Raw genomic sequence first — 17,219 nt, 5'->3', positions numbered from 1 at the left:
CGCCCCGCCCCGCCCCGCCGCGGTCCTGGCTCCCAGGGCCGCTCGGGCTGCACCTCCGCCTGCCTTGTGGGAGGAGTAGCGCCGGGCATTGCGTTCGGAAGTTTGTGCCTCGCCGCACACCGTGCTGGCCGAAGCGCTCGGCTTCACGTTGGCTGCGCAGGCGCAGCGGGTCGCGGCTGCCCGTGCCCCGCGGAGGGGCGTCCGAGGGCCGAGCGGCGGCGGCTTCGCGGGCCGGGGCGAGGGGAGATCGGTTCCGCCGCTCCCTGGGCGCCCCTCGCCGCCTGGCCGGTCGGCCCGGAAGCCGTACCCTCATCCCCTTCTCCATCCCGCCACCATGTTCAAGAAGCTGAAGCAGAAGATCAGCGAGGAGCAGGTGCCGCCGCGCGGAGTGGGGGGACGTGCGGGCTTCCTCCCACCGCAGGTACGGCGGGGAGGGGCCGCTGGGAGACGTGTCCGCCGGAGCGTTGTGGGTGCTTGTGACGGCCTTACACCCGGCGGGGCGGGGCCGCGCCTCGCCCGGGGAGGCCTTGGTTGTCCCGCGGGCCGGTCGGACCGGCCCCGCTGCCGCAGCCGCGGGAGGGACGCGCCGCTCAGGCCTGGCCGACCGAAGGCTCCGGGGTCGGTCGGCTGTCGGGAGTCGCGCCCCGGGTCGCTGTCAGCGTGGTTTCGCTAGAACTTCGACATCTATGTTTGTTGTTACCCATCCGCCTCATGCCAGAGACCGTGCTTCGTTTTGGCCGAGTTACAAAGGCTGACTTGCGGAGGAATGTAAAAACCATCACTTGCTTGAACATCAAACAGAATGAAACAGAAATGGGTTTCTTCCTTAGCATTTAGCGTAATGATACTTTCAGGTGCACTGAATAACAAACCAGCATTGAGGTCCCTCGTTATCCTTTTCTCTCATCTTAGTGTTTATTCTTTCAGTTCTGTGCGTCCCTTCTGTTTCCATGTTTTAGAGGGCTGGTTTGCTTACCTCAGCCTTATTCTTGGATTTTTTTAAACTGTAGATTAATTGAGCGTATAGTATAAATCAGAACAAGGCATTTATTTATTTGTTCTAGTCATAACATTTTTCTCTTGCATGTACTTTCACTACATTATTACAAATGTTGGATTCTAGAAACGGCTGTTTTTAAGTGATAATGATAGACACTAGATATAACACGTGTGCAGAGTATCTGTCCAAGTGACAGTGGCCACAAAAACGTTGTCATGATTTCACGTGTGTGTCCAAGCAGAATAAATTCTCTCTTAGCAAATTTTGGGTAGAAAGACTTCAACAAGTTAACTTCCTATTGGCAAAGTCTTCTGGTAATGTCTGCCTGTGTCTTATTGCTAGGTTAAGTATCCTTTGTATCTTGGAATCTAAAAGTATAAAACTGAAATAAACTCTGAATTCTGTGAATGTTAAGCTACAGGCAGGTAATTTAGTTAATTTGACAAATAAGTGATTAGTTGCCTGGGCTTGATCTGAATGTAATCTGAGCCACTGGGAGATTTGGCACTGCATAGTCTCAGTATTAGACCATGGTTTCAAAACTGCTGACATTCAGTTATGTTGTATTCTTTGAATCACTCATTTGTGAAATAGAAGTAAGATTCTTGGAAATGGATCTATTGTGAAGTTTTATGTAGCTTGTTGAGTCTTACTTTAAGGCCTTCCATAGTTATTAATTTTGTGCCTTCTCTAGTTAGTGAAGTATATTTTTGTTAGTTGCAGTTCAGAGTGCTGTCTTAATTGCCATATGTGGTGAACTTTCAGTACAGTGTAAAAAGATTGAGCTGCAGAGTTTACTGTTTTCAATATGCAGCAGCTAAATTATGATACCTTTCACACAGTATTGTAATCCATTTAGTTCAGGGTATTGTAATCCACATAGTTCAGGATACTCAGTGCATGTGTTCAAGAGTTGGTACTTGCTTAAAAGCATCCTACTGAATAAATATGGGCCTACATGCATGTATGCACCCAACAGTGTAATATACTTCAGTCTTTATCTGGCTCTTGAAAAATTAACATTGACAAATACCCTGAAACCTGATACGAGGGCTTATGATAAATTATACCTAGTGTATAGACCTAGTGTGCTGTACTGTGGACAGAGCAGATTATGTAACTCAAGGGTTGACATAAGTGGAAAGGCAGAAGCAAAAAATTACTGCATATTTTTACTTTCATGTAAAATAGTTGTCTTGCAATGTTTCTTACTCTTCAGTTGCTCTCATGGGACACTAGGGGGAAATAGTTAAAATTGATCTTAGAAGTAAAATAGGTTTGTCTTCTCATTTCTTGTATCTTATCTGAAAACAGATTCTCTGAAGGAGGACGAAGTGAAGTTTTGAGGCTTATAAAATATACTGTAGTCTTGCAAACAGTGTGGGATATGCTTTTTTCCTTTGCTTTTAGTAATTCAGATCCTTAAAATGCATTACTTCCTGTCAAAACGTTTTCAGATCAGATTTTCCTAACTATTACAATTTCTTAGTTTCTGAAACTCATGTTTGCATTCATTTTTGCTCTTTCCTATACCCTGTTGTAGAGGGGCTTCACTCACTATGCTCTATACCCTCTCTGCTCTACTCATATCCCCTACATGAATAGAACAATTTTTTTACAAACCCTATGAATACTTTGGTATGATTTTTTTCAGCAATACGTAAAGCTTTCATGGTAAATAGCTGTTTGGTACTCGTTAAGCTGTTTGACTTTTGAGTAGTATTTTTGGGTTGGGACATTGGTCTACCTCATCAGACCTCTAACTATGACAGATTTTAGAATAATTTTGATATAGCTACCCCTCCTGTTTTCAGCAGTGTTCAGCTGATAGAAATTTCAAGAGGAGGTAGGGTCAAGACATGCATGTGCTTGCCTTATATATCCCGGGTCAAGTGCCCTTGGGCCCTTCCCCCAGGTGGAACTTCTGATCGTCTGACCACTCTGGGGCTGGACTGGGGCTCCAGGGGTGGAGTGTGGCACATTTCCTCCGGTGTGCCAGATATTGGCAGCCACTGCAGGGCTGGGATACAGGTCCAGAGGCATGGGGTGTGTGGAACAGGGCATCACCTCATCAAAGCAAGGCCTGAACTTTCCCTTCCCCTGCACACATGCTGGAAATGTTTTGAGCCCACAATTCTTCCAGCCTCTTGGAATAGGTAATGAGAGATCTTGCTAATTCCTTTTTTTTTTATAGATATGCTTGTTGATACTTTACTACTCATTCTATTTATACTGAGATTTTATATTTGAAGTTTGAATTATGAGGCTGGCAAGGTGGTTTGTTTGAATTGGTGTGTTAGAATCTCAGTTTGCATGAAGTTGTAAAATTTCTGTGAACAGATTTTTAGTTCAGATAGGAAAAACAAGTACATATTGACATCTGAAAATATAGTAATTTCTTCTGCCCTTTTTCATTGTTTAGATTCAATTTTATAAATGTTACAAATTTAATGTTTATAAATTTTTTTTGTGTCATATTTTTGTTTTTAATTTTCTAAATTCGTGATCAGATGCTATTCCACTTGTAAATGCTTGAATCCCTGTCAAATCACAAAACTTTTAAACCGTAAGCAACTGTAATATGTTCCTAAAATATTAGGAGGCTGGTTTTTCAAATATGGTCTAAGAGGACCATAGTGAGAAATAATCTAAATAACCCATTGCATGTTCTTGTGGCTGATTCATGACACATTCTGCTCTGGAGACCTTGTAGTAAGGTAGAACTTGTTAGATACGTTTTTTTTCTTTAAAAAGATCTAGACTAGGCTTTACTGGGATTATATAGTTAGTAATTGTTGAAATAAATTATGATGCAGAATAATTATTCTGGAATTAATAGTATTACTTGTTGATATACATGATCTCTCTGTAGGTCCCTTCCAAATCCCCTCCATCAACTGGCAACAGAATCAGGCCAACTTCATTTACAGATCAGAATGATGAAGGCACTTTAACACCAGACAAAGAGGTCAGTAGAGAACTGGTTTTCTCTGTTTTTCAGCTTAAAAAATTCTAACATTGTGTCCTTTGGTGCTTTTTTTTTTTTTTAATTCCTCAATCTCACTATTTCCTATGCATTTATAGATGTGAATAGTCTATTTTTTAGGTTGAATACTAAAGTGTTTAATATTAATAAAACAGATCTTTAACCTGTAGTGATTAACCCCCAGATGAGGAAATGTTTTAAGTCTTCAGGTCTTAAAAATCTTACTCCTGAACTGAACTCAGTGAGGTAGTGGGACAGAAGATACATTCAGAGAGACTAACTTCATTTTTGTCCTGCTTTTGGTTGAAAAGCCTAGGTGAATCCAGGTAATCTGAGGTGGATGATCCAAAAGTTTTAAACAGAGCATTTGTGATTGTTGCTAACCATGCCAGTAATAAGTATCAAACTCAAAGTTATTTCCCCCACCCCATTTCCTCTGTGCCCTGCCCCCAAAATAAAAAGCAACCCAGCCCTCCTCACCCCCCCAAAAAAACCTAAACAATAAACCGAGTCTAAATTATCAGTCATAAAATATGATTAAAATAATTATCAGGATGATGGGTAATATGATGACTTGCATAATAAAGCAAACAAAGAAGATAATCTGGACTTACCTCGTTTCACAGTGAGTACTACAGCTCTTTTGAAGTGGCTTGATTTTAAAAAAGGCAACAAATACAAACAAACAAAAAATTTCCCTGACTTAGTGGGCATGGACATAAGCTGGTAGCATATTTTTCAGCGGAAATGTTGTGTCCTAGTCAGAAAATTCAATTGCTTCATTTTCCCACAAAAAATAATGTGTTTTCTTGCAGTGGAACAATCCACTTTAATTTTTAACACCATGTTTTCTTTAGGACATAATCAGCTATGCCTGAAATTTGTAATAGATTTCATTATGAATGCTATCAGTGATTACAGCTTGGCAGTTTGCTCCCTGCAATAATAGAAATTAAAGGGAAACTACTTCATGATTTGATTTTGTATTTTGGTATTTTCTAGTAAGTACTTATTTTCTCTACTGTGAGATATATGTATATGTATGTATGTATGTATGTATGTATGTCTGTAATGAATTTCCTCTCTTCCTGGAGAAAGATTTTCTGTTAACTGGTGCTCCAGAATGTTAGCAAGCAGTGTCACCCAGGATAAATTACCAATATTTTCCGTAAGGATAGTTTTCTGTTCTTAATGCAGGGTATAGAAGTAGCATATTGCCACATGAGAACTACTGCTGTGGTCTAGAAGGAGTGAGTTGGTACTGAGAATTGATTCCCCTCTTTTTTTTTTTTTTAATTTATTGTACATTGTGCAGGATGTTAAAGAACTGATTTGGCCAAGGTTTTCTGACTTTTTAAGAGGCAAAAGCTTAGGAGAATATGAAGTATTGAAGCCATGAGTCATGTTCTTCTGTGCAACTGAATCACTGTTCTTTGTCTGTCATTAACTTGGTGCTGCCTCCACAAATGGAAGAAATCTTCCTTCCTTTTTCACTGAGAAACAAAGGAAAAAAATTCACTGGTAACACTCCTCACCCTTTTATTGTACTAATGCCAGCTGTTTTTCTGCTCAAATACTTACTGGTTGACTGAAAGGCAGAATACTATTCCTGACCTTGGGTTGATTTTTGAAGATGGTTGCTTTTATTCCAAATCTGAAAAAGGTATGTGAGCCTGAAGGCTTACCTTCTTTTTCAATTTAATCAATTGATTTAGTAAAAAAATAATAGTTCTTTTCACAATTTGGATAACATATTTAAAAGAGACATATTTTTTAAAATTTTGTTGGATGCTACAGACATTTCACCTGTATGTATCAATGCTTTCTGTAGTGTTCATAATTTCTATTGAGAGCTACATTTACTTAATTAGATATGTGTTGTCCCCAGCAAACTCCATTTTCAGACTGCTATTCCAGATAAACAAGAGAAGCAAAGGATTCCCCATAGCACATGCCAAGTTACATTGGAAGAACATGTATCTCTGAATAGAGTGGTTAGACTGGAATGACCAGAGAGACAGAAGGAGAAATAAGATTAAGAGTGGAAACAGAAGTACTAAAGTATCCTCAGATTTACAGTTATCCTTGGTCTTAGGGGAGCTGCCATAACAGTTTTACTTGTGAAACACATCCTTTAATTAGAAATTCAGGAAGTAGTGAAGTCCTAAGGGGATGAAAACCTCTTGCTTTTTTGGTAAGGTCTGGTTTTACAAAATCAAATGGAAAATTTTGTAAAAAATTAAGTTTAAATGATTAAGACGAGAAATTTAGTTTCTCCAAAAAATTCTCATAAATGTTGGTGGTATGATTAAAAGCAAATAATCTTTGCAATGTGTTTGTTGGATTAGATTTTCATAAAATTCAGTTCAGCAGCAGTATACTATGCTTAAATAAGATGCAGTTATTGCATATTGTCACTGAAAATACATGCCCTGATTATATGGGCACATTATGTCTTTTAGAGCACATTTTTTTTGCAGTGTTCTCATTTGACCAAGCAATTGTGTTATGCGCAGGTGTCAATGACAGTGGCATTACAGTGAACTGTTGGACATTTGATACAGTGAAAATATTTGGTTGAAGAGTATTGTATGCTAAAACATTTTGCAGTTCATGAATAATTGCTAACCCTTTTAGTACTGAAAGCTAAGCAAAATTAGTGTTTCATTATTCTTTTGTATGGTTTGTGTCCTCTGTGAGCTATGTTTTAGTGTGTCTTTAAATAGATCAGGTTTTTTTATTTTTGCTTCTGTAGTATGAAAGTTCCAACTATTACACATGAAATCTTTGGTTTATTCTCAGTATATTTTTATAATAAAAACAATTTCAGAATTAATTACAGTTGTAAATGGCATCATTAGTCTGATCAAAGATTTATAATAAAACATATATGCAAACATTCTTGCTTTATATTCTACAATGATAAGATTTTTTTAATATTTCAAAATCCCAAGATGTTATCAATTTAAAATAAACCTACAGCTTGTATGCTCCATTTATGGAATACCAGGTCAGTTTCTTTTTCATGCCAGCTTTCCTCTTCAGCTTGTATTTTATTAGATATGTGGATCTCCAGTAGAAGTATTACAGAAAACCTCATAATCTTTTCATGTATAGGAAAAAGCAGACCTCTGCCTAGTTCTGTATTCTCTTATTGCACGTAGCTTGTAAAATATGACTACACTGTGAGGTAAAACTACTTCCATAGAACTTCTTCAGACAATTTGTGTATCCAATGCTTTCTGAGTTGGTATGCTGCTGTTTGAAAACAGCCCTAGACTATTCAAATATGCTTACTTAGTGATTCCAGTTTTTTCTGGGGAAGACTAGTGATTGGTTTTCAAACTGTTACCGCATTGACTTTGAACAGAGTTTGAGGTGAAATACATCAGTCGTATTCACTATAGTTCCTGGAAGTTAAAAATGTTCTTTTTATTCTACAATATACTTGTTTACAAGTATACAAGGCCCAACTGCAGAAGATAACAAAGCTAGTGCTAGTTTGCTACCAGCTGACAGCAAACAGCTGATATATTGCTGTGGATGACCTCCCAGTCATGCAGATCCAAGTATCATTGACATCCTCATGAGTGTTATGGAAGTGACAGCAGAGCACAATATATATAGCTCCCAGACCTTGTCCCGGTTTGAGACATATTCAGAGGAACGTCTGAAATGAACGTTCTCTGATAGAAGGCAGGTTATAGCCACCCCTCCCCCACCAGGTTTGGAAAGGATTTTCCTTGGAGGAAAGTGAAAAAAAAAGTTATTTATTTAACAAGCAGAGTGCGCACAGGCACAGAAAAAAGGATAATGCTAAATAATAAAACCTCTTGCTGTGGAGAGAAACCTGGTAAAATTCCAAGTCCTTTGTGGGTGTGGCTCTCTCCTCTCTGGAGCTGGGTTTCGGCATGGGCCCCTCCAGGCCACGGTGTAGGGTCTTCTGGATGATGTTCTGGTGTTGCTGAACAGTGCAGAAAAGAAGAAGAAGAAACCAAAGACCCAGGGGAAAAAAAAAACTTTCTTGCCTCAGCTTGCAGACTAGCTGAAAAGCAAAGGAGTTTAACTCTCCGTCTCTCTCCTGAGAAAAGGAACTGAGAGCTGGGAAAAAGCAGAAAGGTGCTTTCCTCTGCTCTGTAGCAGCCGGGAATGCAGGGGAGTGTATAGCTGTGTCCTTGAACACAAAACTGCTCGGGTTTCTTTTTTCTCCCTTTCTCTCAGACCCAGCTTAAAGACACAGAAAGGCACAGGATTCATGTCTGGCATAGGGCAGATGATAGGGGATACAGTATCATACAGTCACCCCAAGACAGACCTAAAAATAAATTAGTCAAGGTATTTTTTGGTCTCACTTCAGTGGTATATAATGTTATTAAATTAGTTTAAATGTTTCTCTAGGATTGGCTATTAATAAAGCATGACAAGTAAAGCTGTAATAATATTCCTTCAGTACCTTTGTTATTCCTGCATCTTTTCTGTATTCATATGCTTAATTTGAAGTACTGCTAAATAGGTGTTGGCATGCAAAGATGGTAGTGGTTCAGATATATCTGTGCTTTTTTTCCTTTCTGATATTTAAGACTAAATTTTGGAGGCTGCATAAGCTAGTTTGAATCTAAACTTGTATTTTACAACTCCTGGTACATACACCAACATGCTTAGGTTGCTCATCAAAATTAAAAGCAAACCAGAAAAGACCTTGCATTTGATTTCCGTACTACGTTTTTCTTAAAGTGCAGTTCTTCTCTCCTAGATTTTGGGGCTTTTTTAATTGTAGGGAGAAACCCCTGAAATTTTAGCTCTTCAGTTTTTCCTATTCCCTTATCACAGCAGGGATAAGGCAAAAAAGATTATGTTGCAAATTGCACAAAGCTTTTATAAATAAGTATTTTGTAAATAAGAAAATTACTGAATTATTCACAACTTTTTTTCCTGACATTCACCACTGTTGGGGTTTTAGGAGTTCTCCTATTTTCTTTTTCTCTTAAATAATTTTCCGCATGTATGTTGCCAGGGGGACAAATTACTGGGTGCTTAAGAAAAACAGAAGACCTGGCCATAGGGGGAGGGGTCCTTCTGGTTACTCTCTTTCACCTGGGGTTTTCTTGTGTAGAGTGGGGAATGCTGCAAGATTTGAACTGGGAAAAAAGGGTTGGGTACAGCTCCTGGCTGGCTGGTGTTCTTGGCGGAGGGAGAGGAGGGCTCCCATCTTTGTGGAGGGAGTTCGTTGCTGCTGGAGGCTTCTGCTTTCAGCTGCCTTCCTTCTACCATGAGTGGAGCTTGCTCACTGGAGCGGCTGTTGCACTGGGACTCTAATACCCCACCTTACTAAAAGAGGGACCTTTTCACCATCTGCTCGGGTGCCTCAGGGAAAACCCCGGGATCCCAAGCCTGCCTTTCCCTTCCCGCTGGGGAGCTGGGCTGCGGCCGCCCTGCCCCCACCATTGCTTCGAGCCTTTGCTACTCTGTAGCTCTGCACACCCTGCCTACTGAGACATCCCGGGGCTCCTACCGCAGCTCCAGAGTTCGTCTGCCACCTGGGATTTGTGCTCATCTCTGCTGTTCCCGAGGGTCCGGCCGGACACCGGGATCGGCTGCCCAGGGGTTTGTGAAGCCTTTGTGCCATCTCTTCCCGGGATCCCAGGTCTCCATTGCCGCGTGCTCCCCGAGCTCGCTCCGGAGCGCCCCCTGCAGCCGCGGGGGAACCATCGCGCCTGCCCTGCTCACCGGGAGCCGCCAGCGCCCCTGCCGACTGCAACTGGAACTGCACCCGAGGGGAAAGGGCCCGACAGCCGAGAAGGCTGGGACTGGGTTTGTGATTGTTTGCTGTTACTGCCATAGTTATTGTTGTTTGTTTGCCTTGTTATACACGTATATATATAAAATAGTAAAGAATTGTTATTCCTGTTCCTCATATCTTTGCCTGAAAGCCCCTTAATTTCAAAATTATAATAATTCGGAGGGAAGGGGGTTGCATTTTCCATTTCAAGGGAGGCTCCTGCCTTCCTTGGCAGACACCTCTTTCAAACCAAGACAACCACCTTGGACAAATAACCAAATTTATTTATTTAATTTACTCTGGGGAATGATTCTTTTTTCCGGTAAGAGTCGAAACTAAACCTTTAGCTGATTGCTGACATCTTCTAGCTCCCTGAAGTAGATGAGAAAATTTTCTCTTCAATGACTTTTGTAGTCTCATCCTCTTCTCTCTGTCTTGCTGTGCTGGTATATAACATAGCAAAACTGGTCGTGTACAATTACAGAATCTTTTAAGTGTTAACATACTACAAATACACGTATGCCATGATGCACTTTGCTAACAAGAAGTATGAATTTCCAAATTTGCTTGATAACAGGTTAATACAAAATTTGGAACTACTGATTCTCTTCTTTTTCTGAAAGGGAATAATAATTACCTTTGGCAATCAAACATATTATATGCATGTAACATGTATAATATTCAACTACTGCCATCTCCAGAGCAGTGAGACTTGGGTCAAACTCTGATCCCTGTTAGATTTTGGGTTTTCTTTCACAGCGTATTAAGGAAGCTCTTGATCTAGGAATTGCATGTACTTTGGCCTTTGTACCTCACTTATCAGAATCCTTGCAAAAGAAGATTTGAGCATGGTATTTCTTCAGAGGGAGGAGGAATAATAAGAATAATAAGAACACAGTTGTTTCTGGAGTTCAGAAAGTCCTTAAAGATCAAGTAAGGCTGCTTCACTTAGACCAAACTTGAGTGCTACAAAAACTGTTCAGAATGTTGAAAATACGAAGGTTATTTAAACAATAACTTTATGTGTCCTTTGATAAGGTAAATGTCATCTGGCATTTGGCTTCATCAACCATTTTAGCTCATTTGCAACTTTCTATCCAAGACAGAAATGTTTGTTGCTTAGTAGGATTTTACTTGCAAAAAAACAGAGTAAGTTAAATATTGTGACAAAAGATCAGCGATGTCACAGCCTGTTAAGGAAACTTTCCTGTTTGACCACCAAGGAGCCACTCTGGCAGTCACACTTGCACCACCCCAGGCTTTTGCTGCTGGGACTGAAGCCCCTTCACCACAAGCAGCTCCAGTGAGCTGATGGGTGCCCCACCTGACTCCACACACACTCACACTGTCAGGCAAGTTTCCCCTCACTGCCTTGACCCAAGGTTTCTCGTAGCAGAGTCCTAGACTCTGCTTCCTTTAAGAATTTTTATCATGGTGCAGTGATATAATGACAGATGGAGTTGAGTGTCTCCTGGTAGGGACCCTGAACAAAGGAATACCTGGCTTTCATTCTGTGTGCCTGTTTTAATGGTGATATTTGATCTGGGGTCTTCTCACTGTTCATTGAGTTCTACGGAGTCTCTGAGTTACTGTCCACCATCCAGCCGACATAGCAAGTCTGTGCCTTTTATTGGGCAAAGGGCTCATCACTGGGGGTTTCAGCCATTTCCCCCCACCCAGGCCACAACCTGTAGCTTGCAGTGCAACTGTACACTGAGATACTTGTACCAGTTGTAGTCCTCAACAGCCTTCAGCCTATAAATTCAGTGCTTGAGATTAAGGTCAGTATGGGCTAGGGAGATGATTTGCTCTGGAGTATCACAGAATTGGTACGATGGGAAGGAACCTCTGGAGGTCATGTAGTCCAACTCTGCCAAGGCAGGGTCACCTTGAGCAGGTTACACAGGAAAGGAATGTGTCCAGGTAGGTTTTGAATGTCTCCAGAGATGGACACTCTATGACCTCCCTAGGCAGCCTGTTTCAGTGTTCTGCTACCCTAAGTATAAAGAAGTTCTTCCTCATGTTGTGGTGGAACTTCCTGTGGTTTAGTTTATGGCCATTACTCCTTGTCCTGTTGCTGGGCACCACTGAAAAGTCTGGTACCATCCTCTTGACAACCTTCTTTGAGGTATTTGTATGGATTGATTAGATCCCTTCTCTGTCTTCTCTTCTTTAGACTAAAACAGGCCCAGCTCCTGCAGTCTTTCCTTGTGAGAAAGATGTTCCAGACCCCTACTTATCTTTGTGGCCCTCTGCTGGATCCTCTCCTGTACTTCCTTATCTTCATTGTACTGAGGAGCGCAGAACTCGATACAGCACTCCAATGTTGTCTTATTAGGGCTGAGTAGAGGGGGAGGATCACCTCCCTCAACCTGCTGGGAACAATCTTCCTCATATACCCCAGGATACCACTGGCTCTCCTAGCTGCTAGGGCACTGCTGGCTCGTAGTCAACTTGAGACTCCACCGAGACTCCAAGGTGCTTCTCTGCAGTGCTGCTCTCTAGTAGATCAGCCCCCAACCTGTACTCATACTTGGGATTATTCTTTTCCAGGTGCAGTCCCCTTGTTGAACTTCATTAGGTTTCTCTGTGCCCAATTCTCCAGCTAAACGTCCTGCTAAATGGCAGCACAGCCTTCAGGTGTATCAGCCACTCCTTCCAGAGTATGTTTGAAACAAAATGTTGGAAGATCTTAGTAGGATTTCTATCGCAAGCTTCAAGTGTGATATGATGGCTTTCTTAGGATTAGAGAAGGGTAAAGAATGACTTTTATCTTTCTATGTTCTGTTTACGGTATGCTTCATCTCAGTTGATTCTCTGCTTGTCTAGTTTTTTTGATCACAGTACCAGCTTAGTGCTGATGTGATGCTAGTGATACATTAGACAGTGTAGCACCAGATGTCTTTAATGTTCCTGAAGCTGTCAAGATAATTCAGAGTGGGTTTTAGGACAAATCTTGAAGCACAAGAATCTTTTGTGGTAATACTACTTAATTTTGTCTGACTAGCAGCCTGTTTCTTGTCTGTTTACAGGCAGAGGTGAATAATTTTTTAGCGATTTTTAATACCCCTTTCCCTAACACCCCTGCCCCTGAGTTAACTAGACAGTTTGTTCTTAAAGTCATACTGAATAGATGGTAGGAAAAAAAAATGAAAAATGCAGATAAAAACACATGTAAATATTGGAAAGCATTAAATAGTGTAATTACAGGACTCACTAGAGAGCTCTGCCTGTAATTTAACTAAATATGTAGCAGGTTATGAGCTGTCAGAGTAATAATACTGTAAGCAAATCTTTAAATATTTTCATTATTGGTCACTTAACATTGGAGAGTGGAGGATGAACTCACTAATGGGCAAATGCAACCAGTTCTAAATGTGTTAAAGAAATACCACTCTTGGACCATGACTGAATATATTCTGTCTTTCATAACTATTTGAAGTGTGAATCTCTCATCTTGGCTACTGAAGAGGAAATATTTTGAAATTTCATATTGATAGAGTGATCACTGTTTTGCCGCAGTATTGTTCTGCCCTTCTTTATTTGTAGGGTTGGCTCACAGAATCACAGAATTAAGCGGGTTGGATAAGACCTTTTAGATCATCAAGTTCAACCTGTGACCTAACACCACCTTATCAATTAGACCATGGCACTAAGTGCCACATCCAGTGTTTTCGTAAGCACCTCCAGGAACAGTGACTCCAACACCTCCCTGGCCAAACCATTCCAATGCCCAATCACTCCTTCTGTGAAGAACTTCTTCCTAATGTCCTCCTAAACCTCCTAAACCTAAACTTCCTCTGGTGCAGCTTAAGACTGTCACTCGTTTCCTGGGAGAAGAGACAGACCCCCACATGGCTACAACCTCCTTTCAGGCAGTTGTAGAGAGTGAAAAGGTCTCCCCTGTGCCTCCTTTTCTCCAGGCTATACAACCCCAGCTCCCTCAGCCACTCCTCATAGGAGTTGTGTTCCATACCCTTCACCAGCCTTGTTGCCCTTCTCTGGACATGCTCCAGCATCTCAACTTCCTTCCTAAATTGAGGGGCCCAGAACTGGACACTGTACTCAAGGTCTGGCCTCACCAGTGCTGAGTACAGGGGAAGAATCACTTCCCTGGTCCTGCTGGCCACACTATTCCCGATCCAGGCCAGGATGCCTTTGACCTTCTTAGCCACCAGGGCACACTGCTGGCTCATGGTCAGTCTGCCATCAGTCAGCATCCCCTTTCTGCCTGGCCACTGTCCAGCCACTCTGTCCCCAGCCTGTAGTGCTGCAGGGGATTGTTGTGACCGAAGTGCAGGACCCGGCACTTGGTCTGTTAAACCTCATATCATTGGATTCAGCCCATGGATCCAGCCTGTCCCGGTCCCTCTGCAGAGCTCTCCTACCCTCCAGCAGACTGACATTCACACCCAACTTGGTGTTATCTTCAAATATGCTAATGGTAGGCTTGATCCCTTCATCCAGATCAGTGATAACGATTTTAAACAGGACTGGGCCTGACACAGATCCCTGGGAGACCCCACTAGTGACTGGCCACCAACTGGAGGCAGCACCATTCACCACCACTGTCTGGGCCCGGCCATCCAACCAGTTCTTAACCCAGAAAAATGTGCACCTGTCCAAGCCACGGGCTGCCAGCTTTTCCAGGATTATACTGTGGGAGATGGTGTCAAAGGCTTTGCTGAAGTCCAGGTAGACAACATCCACAGCCTTCCCCTCATGTACCAGGCAGGTCACCTGGTCATAAAAGGAGATCAGGTTGGTTAGGCAGGACCTGCCTCTCCTAAATCCATGCTGGCTGGGTCTGATCCCTAGGCTGTTCTGTAGGTGCTGTGTGATCACACTCAAGATGATCTGTTCATAATGTTGCTGGGCACTGAGGTCAGGCTGACAGGCCTGTAGTTTCCCGGATCCTTGTTTTGGTCCTTCTGATGTATGGGCATTACAATGGTCAGTTTCCAGTCATCTGGGACCTCCCCAGTTAGCCAAGACTGATTATAAGTGAGGGAGAGTGTCTTCATGATCTCTTCTGCCAGCTCCCTCAGCACCCTACGATGGATCCCATCTGCTCCCACAGCCTTGTGAGCATTTTAAGTGGCTCAGCAGGTCACTAACTGCTTCCTTCTGGATTTGCAGGGGGTCTATTCTCTGTCTGTCTACTAGCTCAGGAGGCCAATTGTCTTGAGGACAATCTGTCTTTTTGTTGAAAACTGAGGAAAGGAAGGCTCCTTCCCTTCTGTGCTTGCCTTTACTCAAGAAAGAGTAGGGCAAAGCTGAGATGATTTAGAAATGTTCTTGCATCTGATCAACATCAGGGAAACAAAACAGAATTTTAAATTGCATTCTACTCTTTTGTGTAAACTTTTAGTTACAATGGAGACCCTGGAGTTGTATGTCTGCAAACTCAAGCAGTACTGCATCAATTTCCTTTTTCTCAAAATCATAACTGTAATATGGATTGGCATATTTTAGGCAGTGGATGCTTTGGATCTTCTTACCCTGTTAAAACAGGGTTGCATATCCCTATCAGTCTACCAGATAGTTTGAGTGAATTTTTAAAAATGAACTTGTGCCATTGCTTAAAGTTCTTTGTCATCTTACCTGTATGTTTTGGGTTTTATAATGAACGTTTTATGAAAGAATGGATTTGAGATTTATGTCTGAGCCTCCTGAACTTGGCTGCACTAACACGGTCATGGATTTCCAGGGATGACTGAAAATGTAACAGTTCATAGATGCTGAACAAACTGACAGACCATCTTTTTTGTGGGGGATGAACTTGTTAGAGATCAAATAGAAATTCTTCTTAATGCAGGCTTTTAGGGTACTAAATAATGCGATTAGGATTAGGCAGAGTAATGCTATGGTGAAATGTCACAACTTAATCTTTTGAGCACTAGCAGGCTGTTACTGTGAAGAGATAATTTGAATTGTCTGTGATTCGTGAAGTTCTTGATGGTCATGTTAGAAGTGATTTAACTAAGCTGAAGATAATATATGTTACATGTTGAAAATGTTCATAATCTTTTGGTTAATAATATTTATGTAATCCATTTATCAGTGCTTTGCAAACTGTTTCATCTTCTTAACCTTTGCATGTTTGGTCTTCTCCAAACGTGCAAAGTAATTTTTATCCTAAAAAATATCATAATTTTATTTGTGAATTTGCATGCTTCTAATTCATGAGACAATCAGGCTTGCTTGTAGTATTGCTGCTGTATGTTTATACACTTGTGTATACCTAGTATATGTCTTTTCTCTTATTGGCATATGCCCTTTCAAGAGGAGCAAGAGCTTTTACGACCATCAACACTTGAAGATTTTCTGGAATTATCACTTGTCAGTTTCCTTATTTTTGTCTTGTCTGAAAGCTCAGAGGAGGAAAAAACTTAAGTCTTCTTCACCTGAAAAAAAAAATACCCACACATGTGTGCATATATATATGTACATATATATATATATACACACACAGGTACATATATATATATGTACATATTTACACACACACATATATATATATATATATATATATATATATCAGGAGCTTTAGCACAGCTTACTCTTAAGAATTATACTTCTAACAGGCTGAGAGAGGACAACAAACTCAGTGTGTGCTTGCTACCACAGTGAATGCACAGGGCAAGTGTGTTGAGGCCCCAGGGGAGTGAAGAAGATTGAGAGCATGAAGAATGTGACCATCTTTTTTATTAGCAGCTCATCTTTGTAGTAACTTAAAAGTGAGAAGTTTCAGTTGAGTTTGTTGGACATAACTAGTTATTGGCAAATTTGAGGCTGTTTATTGTATATGGCTGTCACTGAACATTTACCTCTTCTTACGTTTTTGAAAGGGTTTTGTGAACATAAATTGAAAGTCGTGTAGCCTTTCAGATCTAACCCATGAAAATATTATTCTATCTTAATTTGAATTTATGTAATTAATCTGCTACAGCACTGGAGTCAATGTAATCGTCACAAAAAAAAGTAAATTTAACTCCTAACTTATATTACTATTTGATTACTAAAAGTACTGTTTAGTAACTTGATAGAGGGGTTTGTCTCATTATTTCAGAATAATTTTGTTTTATTTAGTGTTTTGGTTCAGTCAGCAGTTGAGTCTGAAATCTCAAGCTGTAAGGAAGTTAAACCTTGAACTTCTGTATGTCAGTATGAGCATGAGAAGAATATTTTTCTCAACTCAGTTACAGCATCCTAAATGCATTAGATTGCATTGCATTACATATATATATCCAATTTGAATTCAAATTCCAGTCTCTTCACTTCATGTTTTCACCTCTAGGAATTTCTATCTCTTCTTAGATACTGACTTGATAATTCAACTCATGGTATTTTTACAAAATAGTCTGCTAGTAGTTTAAAAAAAATTGTAAGGAATTTTTTAAAATGTAGACAGAATTCTAGTGTATAAGAGCACTAGATGATAAGCAGTCAAA

At 40.9% G+C, this 17,219-nt stretch overlaps 1 protein-coding gene across 11 annotated transcripts in view; it reads left to right on the top strand.

Moving 5' to 3' along the window:
• Nucleotides 1-208: 208 nt before the first annotated feature.
• The window catches only part of GOLGA4 (golgin A4), a 75,106-nt gene continuing 58,095 nt past the window's right edge, over nucleotides 209-17,219 (top strand). For 5 of the 11 annotated variants that reach the window (XM_039549402.1, XM_039549399.1, XM_039549400.1 and 2 more), the window contains exons 1-2: nucleotides 294-421; nucleotides 3,873-3,968. In XM_039549402.1, coding sequence (XP_039405336.1) covers nucleotides 335-421; nucleotides 3,873-3,968 — 183 coding nt within the window. In that variant the 5' untranslated portion in view covers nucleotides 294-334. Of the gene's footprint in view, nucleotides 422-3,872; nucleotides 3,969-17,219 lie in introns of all 11 variants that reach the window. The other 6 variants (XM_039549396.1, XM_039549395.1, XM_039549394.1 and 3 more) reach the window with 3 other exon arrangements.

The sequence above is a fragment of the Corvus cornix genome, chromosome 2, assembly GCF_000738735.6.
Source record: "Corvus cornix cornix isolate S_Up_H32 chromosome 2, ASM73873v5, whole genome shotgun sequence".
Lineage (NCBI taxonomy): Eukaryota > Metazoa > Chordata > Aves > Passeriformes > Corvidae > Corvus > Corvus cornix.
The sequence above is the reverse complement of the archived record's forward strand: the minus strand, read 5'-3'. Positions and strand labels throughout refer to the sequence as shown.